The 9,256-nt window shown below is 36.5% G+C and overlaps 1 protein-coding gene across 1 annotated transcript; it reads left to right on the plus strand.

The window, feature by feature from the left end:
* The first annotated feature begins 754 nt into the window (after positions 1-754).
* On the plus strand, positions 755-6,026 carry LOC119795545 (taste receptor type 1 member 1-like). Its single transcript, XM_038303603.1, has 6 exons — positions 755-1,022; positions 1,201-1,507; positions 1,665-2,378; positions 2,627-2,833; positions 3,109-3,229; positions 3,947-6,026. Exons 1-6 carry the CDS (start codon positions 811-813, stop codon positions 4,873-4,875), a joined length of 2,490 nt encoding a protein of 829 aa, XP_038159531.1. The 5' UTR covers positions 755-810; the 3' UTR covers positions 4,876-6,026.
* The last annotated feature ends 3,230 nt before the right edge of the window (positions 6,027-9,256 follow it).

A 9,256-nucleotide genomic window follows, 5' to 3' on the forward strand; every position in this document is an offset into this window, starting at 1 on the left:
TTTCTCTGTATCTTAGTGTACAATGCAAAATCAAAGTTAAATAGATTTCTGCTTTTGTTTTTTGCTAACCCCACTGCCTCCCACAGAGGTCTTGCAAATGATCTGTGTGGCTTAATATCCAGTCAAGCAGAGCTTATTTGTAACAGGATGTAGCATTTTACCATAACCCGAAGACACCTGGATAAAATAGTCAAAACATCACAGATTATTTGCCTCTGACCACTTACAGTCTTAGACTGGCAGTTTTTTGTTTTTTGATCCCTACATTGCTCAACTCTAGTACTCTTATAATAATACTGATACAAAATATAATAATACATCAAGGCAGCATTTCTTAGTAGTATTTCTGGTTCAATTTATTCATGGCCAACATATTAATACAGTATTAATAATGCTTTTGCATTTCAAGAAGTGGAAGGAATCTGTTTTATTTTCCACTGCACAAATACATTGTGTTAAAAGGCAAATGATCCAAGTGGTTACATTTTAAAACTGAGAGTTTTGTAGCTCAAAGCTAAATAATACTAAGTAGTCATGAACTTGGTTTGGGATTTACTTAAACATTTGGAAAGTGGAGGAAGTTTTTACATTAATGTTTCACCTGCTTTTGAATACATTAAAAAGAGACCCGAACTGCTGGGATTTTGTTTGCATGCTCATTTGTTAACAATCCACCAATCATATAGGGGTATGTGTATATATGGCATGTGAGATCATGCATCAAAACGTCCACTGAAATGCAATGTTAGGGGATTGTCATTTCAAAAGAGCATTCCTTGTTGAAAGTAGAACCTCATACTGAGATTTCACATGCACATGTTAAAATATCACTGCCTTAGAATGAGAGATTTTCTTTGTTGTTGTTTTTTTAGTGTAGTGTTTTTGCTTTCACTGAGTCTGAGCTTGGTCACTGCCTCAGAATTTCAACTGGATGGTGATTATTTAATAGGGGGACTGTTTGATATTCATCATGTTAGCGGTATGGCTTTATCAAGAAGACCAGAAGCCATCGACTGCACCACGTAAGTTTCACAGAAATTTATACTTCATGAGTTTTAAGAGGAGCTTAACCTCAGCCTGTATCAATCATCCTGCTGTATCTCTGTAACACTTTGATTGCACAGAAAATTGTTATTTCTTATTTACATCCATAAAGAAAACCAGCAATCCTTTTCTTTACCATGTTTTCTCTTTTTGCAGTCAAATTTTTTCTCTATCAAATTACCGGAGGTTTCAGATGATGAGATTCTCAGTTGAGCAAATCAATAATTCCACCAACTTGCTTCCAAATGTCTCTCTTGGCTATGAAATATTTGACCAATGCTCAAACACAAAAAATTTGCCGGGTATATTTAAACTCATCTCAAACAATGGAGTGGTTCAGCCATGGGGTGAACCATTAAAGAATTTCTCCAACAATCCTAAAGTGATAGCTGTGGTTGGCCCTTACACCAGCACCAACACCCTGGCTGTAGCCCCACTATTTATGCCGGATCTGATACCAATGGTAAACTCACTTTACTATTTCCTGCATCATTTTTTATATAACAAAATACAAATAATTTATCTATGTAAATTAACATGAATATATAAGAACATTTAAAGTCATAGTTGCTAAATCTATTGTAGGAAATTGTGTGAATTGTTTTGTTGTTGTTTGACAGGTTAGCTACGGTGCTGCCAGCTCTGCCTTTTCCCAAAAAAGCAGATTTCCATCTTTTCTTCGAACAGTGCACTCCAACAAAGAAGTCATCGATGTCATGGTTAACATCTTGGTGCACTTCAGATGGCGTTGGGTCGCTTTCCTTTACAGTGACAACGATTTTGGAATTGACGGAATGGAGCTTTTCCTAGAAGCGATTAAAGCTACTGACACCTGTGTGGCCTATACCAAAGGCCTTGATGATAAATCTGATTACGCTCAAATATTTAAGCAAATAGAACAACAGAGATTAAACACCATCATTGTTTTTTCCACAAACATGGATGGTGAAGCTCTCATTGAGTCAGCAATACAACTGAATATCACTGACAAGGTGTGGATAACAGGGGATACCTGGTCTTTAAACAAAAGGCTCCTCACGTTGGAAGGGGTCAAAAACATCGGAAGTGTACTTGGGGTGTCTCAGTCAGTACTACCAATTCCTGGTTTTGATGATTTCATTTACTCTTCCAAATGCCAGTTACCAAAAGAAAACAAGTTTTGTAATCAGGACTGCAACTGCACCAATTTGACACGAGAGGAGATTGTTTCAGTCGACCCGTCCTTTTCATTTCCAGTTCATTCAGCTGTTTTTGCCATTGCTTATGCTTTACACAATGTTCTGCGTTGTGGACCCATTAGCTGCAGCCGTGATATTAAAGTACGGCCACACACGGTGAGTTAATAATAAAAATGTAATAAATAGAATTAAATAATAGCAGAATTATATAGTTTTAACTTAGGAAAATACTTCTCTGTATGTGTCTGTATGCATGTAAGAAGCATATTAAGTAGGTTTTATACTAATATAGCATTCTAGAAACACATTTTTTTTCTTACACCAACTTCTGAAATCTAAAGAAAATCTTACCAACATATAATTAGCTGTGGTTCTAACAATAATTTGTTTTATGCACTTTGTAGGTTCTTGAAGAGCTGAGGAAATCAAATTTTACCCTGTTAAATGTCAGCATTGGATTTAATGATAATGGAAACCCAAGGTTTGGATCCTACACAATAGTTTTCTGGAACCGCAGCAGCTTTGCAGAGGAGATTGGCTTCCATGTATTTTACCCATCTGTCAATTTCTTTATCAACAATACCAAGATCGAGTGGTTTACAGATCAAGAGGTAGGTTATGGTATTTTGTAGTTGATTAGTTAAAGTAGCAAATCTTACTTGATTTTTTTTTTTTTTTTTCAAATCCCTCCACTAGAGCATGTTCTTGCTTTGGTAGGACACAGCTGGCTACGATGATAAAACAAAAAGAAGTTGTTAATACATAAAAAAAATCCTTTGGATTTAGGTTAACATGTCCAAGTTGAAACTGTTGTACAGTTTGCTATCTTGAATATTATTTCTATGAAATTTTGACTAATCTTTGCTATTGTTGTGTTTGTAAAAAGGTTCCCATTTCACAGTGTTCCCCAGAATGTGCTTCTGGATATGCAAAGACACAAATTGGGATCCACAAATGCTGCTTTAGGTGTGATATCTGTCCAAAAGGAACATACATCAACATTGCAGGTTAGAAAATTATTCATTTTATTTTACTGGGGAAAAATGACCAAACGTAGCACTTACTATGAACTGCAAACAGTTCAGAACAGTTTTAAATCAGCTTCCTAGATGCAAACCGCTACCCTTTGCTGGAGTTTGTAAAAATTACACAAAGTGGTCGATGAGAAATTTGTTTAACTTTACACAAGTATGCCAAGAAAAGGCTTCCTTCGCCATTTTTATCTGGAGTTGTTTACTCTTCAAAATCTCTCTTTTTTTTAGATTTTAAATATTCATATTTTACAAATTTAAACTTGTGACTTTCAGATTGGCATAGGGTTATTTCATTGATTTTTGACCAATTGATTTAAAGCCCCAAGTCAACTTTAACATTTTGACAACTATCAAAATGTTAAAAAAATGTTTGATGACAAAGTCTTAGGAGTTATTTGGTTTTTGCCCTGTTGAAACTGAAAGGAGAAAAAAAGTTGGAAAATTGAATATTTGTCAATGTTCAACATTGTTCCAAACTTATATTCCATAGAATTTAAAAGGCAAATTTTAGACCTTTAAGAATGTCCCAGACTGAAACATGTCTCTTTTTGATCTGTACCAGGGTTGTTCAAATATTTTTATCAAGCACTGCTGTAAAAAACTCAGACCCTGCATCCTATTCAAGTGATTATGTACTAAGGTGTCTCTACTTTTTCAGTTTAATCACATCTGTTGTTTCTTGTAAAACAGAGGATCCATACAGCTGCATCCCGTGTAAGGAGTCAGAGTGGTCTGAGCCGGGAAGTACATCATGTAGTTTGAAGCTGGTGGAGTACGTGCCATTCACAGACAGTGGAGCTATACTTATCATCATCGGGTCTTGCATCTTTGTGGGCCTCACCTCGACAGTCACTTTTCTCTTTACTGTAAACTATGCCACACCTGTTGTGAGATCTGCTGGCGGATCGATGTGCTTCCTAATTTTAGGCTGTTTATTCCTCTCTTGTCCTAGCGTGTTTTTTTACTTTGGAGAGCCAACAACAGCTTCCTGCATCTTAAGATACTTCCCCTTTCTCTTGTTCTACACAGTTTGTTTGGCTTGTTTTGTGGTGCGTTCCTTTCAGATTGTCTGTATTTTCAAAATAGCTGCAAAGATTCCTAAACTTCAAAGTTGGTGGATGAAATATCATGGACAGTGGGTGGTCATCACTGGGGCTTTTGTCACCCATGCTATTTTCCTTATTAGCAGTTACAGTTTTGGTACTCCCCATCCCCACCGTAACACATTCATCTACCAGGATAGGATCATTCTTGGCTGCGAAATTAATACTGCAGCAACCATAGTATCTGTAATTATACCCCTTTCTTTGTGCTCGCTTTGCTTTATCTTCTCCTACATGGGGAAAGACCTACCAAAAAATTATAATGAAGCCAAAACTATAACCTTTTGCCTGCTACTACTAATCCTTACCTGGGTCATCTTTGCCACAGCCTATATACTCTACCAAGGAAAACACATCCATACATTTAATGCTTTGGCAGTACTCTCAAGTCTCTACTCATTTTTGTTGTGGTATTTCCTCCCAAAGTGCTACATCATTGTTCTACAGCCTCACAAAAACACACAACAGTACTTCCAGGGTCTCATTCAGAACTACACAAAAACAATCAGCCACTAGGCCATTAGATGTTTTAGCTTTATTTCTAAGCTTGTCGAGAGTTAGAAGGTAAGACTTCTGATAAGTAATGCATTTTTCAAATTTAGGTTAGTATTTTATTTGATATACTTAGGCTACCTGTGAATGAGCATTTTTTCTACTGAAAAACCAAAGGTTTAATGCAAAAAGATTTGTTCACAAGGGTAAAAAAATAAGCAGGTTCATAATCTCGATCAGCTGGGTGCTCACAGTTTTAGGTCCACTTTCTTGTTTGAAGACACCTTTAAAACAAATTTTTAAAATATATTAAGTTAATAAAAAGTTATAAATATGTCTGCTTGACTCCTGGTCGGGCTATGCCTTGTCTTGTGACTCCGACCTCTGTTCCTTCAGCAATCACAATGACAGTTGAGAAGTCCTACAGCTGACTAGGTACTAAATCCTCCATTGGTATAGAGTAAGGGGATGGTTCTACCCGAAGATTCTTTGTTGGATTTTGAATTGGCCATCCTATCACTCATTATTAAATCTAAACCTGTAGGTTTAGATTAAATAATTATTTGATCTTAACCTCATCTTCAAGAGCAAGTTAAACAAGGCTTTGTTAAGCTAGTGTATAAAGCAACTGAATGCTATTTCTGACATTTGAATTGAAAAACTTCCTGGACAGGAAGTGAAACGTCTTCAGACCAAGAAATAAAGTCCAGTGGATTGTTTTTTTTTTACTTTTTTGGAGAGACTATGAAGTGGATATCAGCATACTTCAAGAACAAGATTACTTAATGTTTACATGTGTCCCTTCTCCAATTCATCTAAATTATTACCCTCGAATAATGATTATGAACCACTGATTTTACTTAGTTTAGTTTAGTATTTTATTTTAGTATTTAGTTTTCAAGAGGAACATCTAAAGTGTGCAGAACATCAGCTCTTGAGGATAATGGTAGCTTGCAGCATTAAGCTTTTCCAGAAGGATCTATCCAACTTCCAACTGTACCTCCTAAAATCATGCATTCATTCCCACACCCTGATACTGCCACTTCCATGTTTAACAGTTGGGATGGTGTGCTTACATTAACACAGACCAATAGCCTAATAAACCAGACTAAATGTGAGATTAAATGTGTAATTTAGTCTGGCCCCGATGAATGAGACATCCTTCAAAAAAATGAATGAGCATAGAGCCTCTTCCTGCTCACGTTTCAACGAAAACCTCAAGTCTAACCCTTTCAAAACTGATTCCAAAGCTGAGTCAAACGAGTACTGTTGAATAGTTGTTGCCACCTTCCTTGTTGTGCTTTCTCCAGCGTCGTGCAGCTTTGTCGTCATGCCATCAAAACCCCACCCGCTTTGCATCTAGAAATTCAAAACACATCTCTGCGTTGTGATTGGCCCGCCAGTTCTAGGGCCTGGGGCATTGATCGAGGCTAGACCAAACTCGCAGGCAAAAATGATTTTGGCTGCTGGCGGGTTGGGCTAGTTTACTAGGCTAGCAGACCAATATATTTCTGTTTTTTCATGTAACAATAAAGCTTATTTGGTCCCATGATTAGGTTTGGTAACTTATTTTCTCTACTTACCGGTTAAACAATTTTTGTAGGAATTTGGGCATAAGCACTGCTTTTCACATTTTTAGAATCTTTGATACTAAATAATGATTGATCTGTTTTCTCCCTCTTTATATATCTCTGCTAATGTTGGTGGCTCTATTAAACAAATCAAAATAAAATAATTGCACTATAACTTGCATTGGTTTTAATAAAATTACTGATTATGAATAGTTTCATTATAAACTGTATTTTCTTTCAGACCTTTAAAGATGACTTTAACAATACTAAATATTTTACAATAAAAAATAAAGATGTTTGTTTCTTTTGCTGTTCAGCTTTTCTGTCTGCTGCATGCAACACCTCTTAAACTGTGTTTATACTGAACCACCAGCAGATGTCACAAAACCAGAACACTTGAGTCTAGACACCAAATTTTGAGTTCCTATGAAAGCTGGATTTTTTTAAATAAAGAAAAAGATAGATAGTGAAAGGTGAAATTATAAGAAATTATACAGCAATTTCAAATAAGCATATGGGTTATCCTATTTGTTCTACAGTTAAATGTGAGGTAAACTAAATTGTCAATATAGATTTGCACATCTTTAGAAAATTTGAAACCTTTTTGAAAATGTTCAGGTCTTCTTTTATGAGTAGCTTAAAGATCTACCATACTCAAGTTTACAAAAACTTTGACTATAGTTTTTGCATTTCTTTTATGTGTCATGATTTTCTTAAGAGATCTGACCAACATGCAGTAAACCACTCAGAGAACCAGGGTAAAAGTTTGAATAGGTTTATTGATGAAACCAGCGGCTAGGATTCAGGAAACACAGTGAACTGGTGAACCGGAAGTGGAAGAGGGAAGGGAAGTATTAGTGGTTAGTTCAGGATCCGTGGGAACTTTGAACGATGATTTGGTGAGACACAGAAAACGGGACATACATTAGTGGAGAAAACTTTCCTCCCAGAATCCAGTCTGTGTGGGTTTTTCCAGAGAGATTTGTTGGAGGGCGAACAGGTATGACTTGGTTAGACACAGAGGAGCTCATGAGCGGACTGTCAATTGGGAATCCAGGATGACTTGAACAGAACATGTGGAGGTTTATCCCCTGCTCAGTGTGAGACTCACACAATCCTTCCAGGAGAAGAAGGCCAAAAATCCAGCTTGCAGGAAGGCTTCCTGCCGAAAAGACAAAGACAAAAACTAGGTTAGGCTCAGTGAAAAACAACTACTAAGTTAGACTCAGCAAAACTCAGCTTGGCTAGAGTACCCAAAACTGGCAAACACTCTGGCGCCGAGGTAGTGACAGTCCTTCGCTCAAATAGTCCTCAGTGATGAGTCAACCAGCCGCAGGTGTATGGGAGGACCAACGAGAACAGGGCGCCACCTGGTGGTGGAGGGAGAGAACAACACAAAAACACAACCTACATAAACTGGATTCCTGACACAATGTCTATCTAAAGGATCTAAAATCTTTCTGTTTGGAAAACATAAAAATAAATTTGCATTTGGGGTCACGGTATTGTAAAGGCCATCAATTTTAAATTAGTGTGTCTTTTTAAATTTAATGAAACTTACTTGACCTTTTTGAGTCTACCTTCCTGGACAATAGTCTGGGTTAAATAGGCTGCAGAAATGGCTGCTTTTAGAAGGGTTCCAATTTCAATAACAACAAACTAGTGACAAGTACACTAACTTTGTTTTTTAAATTAATTGTTAAATAGAATAGAAATAGTATTATAACATAGAAATAAGAGATGTTTAATCACTAATGCCAACATCAAATCAGATAACTATATTGCGCCCTACAAATCGTGTAGTATTATATCTGTAATCCCATTGCGTTAAAAGTAGGATTGCCTGTTTTTTGTTTTTTATTTGTCCCTTTATACCATTGTTAAATACTACTAAAAGTGATTCAATTATTTAATCCTCATGTATAATCATGAAACTCCCCAATAGTTTAAACTTCGTTCTCTTTAAAGAATATGATTTGAGATCACCCAAATATGAATTGTTAATTTGAAAAATTTAAACAAAGAAAAATAATAACAGTTTTGATATAATACTAATTCACTTGTATTTTCTTTTTTATTGTTTTCCCTCTACCATTATCCTTCAGCAAGGGAGGTTTTACATTATTTAGCTCTGGCAAGAGCATTAGTAGATTAAAAAAGTCCAACAAGCAAAAAGAAATAAACTAAGTAATATGCAGCTATTAGAAGAAAAATACTTTGGAATAATAACAAATAAACTGTAGCTCAGTGCAAACCACTGCATCACTGAGCCTCCATATATACCTCTTCATCTCAAGCTTTTGTCCTCTACCAGAGTAGCAGAGGCCTGGGAGCTTGAGGGTTTTTTCACGGCTGTCCCTAGAACTGCACATTTCTGGACTAAGATGTCTCATGTGTCTCCAGGTATCTGTTGGAGCCCCTTCTTTAAGGGTTAGTGCCCCGATTGCTCAGTTGTCATCATCATGGATTGGCCACATCAATCACTATGTCCGTCCTCTGCTTCTTATCAATGATCACAAAGTCTGGCACTCTACATGCCTACGGGAATCATGCCTAGTCTGGAAAAACAGTGTGCTGCTGTAGAAAATTACCCTTCCTTCATTTCTCCTCATTAATAGAGAATAATAAGAATGATCCTAGATTTCTTTTTAGAGTTATGTCTGTGTTGAACGGTGCATCCCACCTGCTCTTAGCAGTAATATTTTATGGGATTCTTTATAAATAAGATAATTGACACTCCTCTAAATGTGAATAATTTATCTCCGGAAGGTAAGGCAGCATTACAGGTAACTATAGAATCTGAACCGGGTTCAGACTGATTTGATCCAGTTGGA

The sequence above is a fragment of the Cyprinodon tularosa genome, unplaced genomic scaffold (genome assembly GCF_016077235.1).
Source record: "Cyprinodon tularosa strain WSP-4 unplaced genomic scaffold, ASM1607723v1 ctg513, whole genome shotgun sequence".
In the NCBI taxonomy this organism is placed as follows: Eukaryota; Metazoa; Chordata; class Actinopteri; order Cyprinodontiformes; family Cyprinodontidae; genus Cyprinodon; species Cyprinodon tularosa.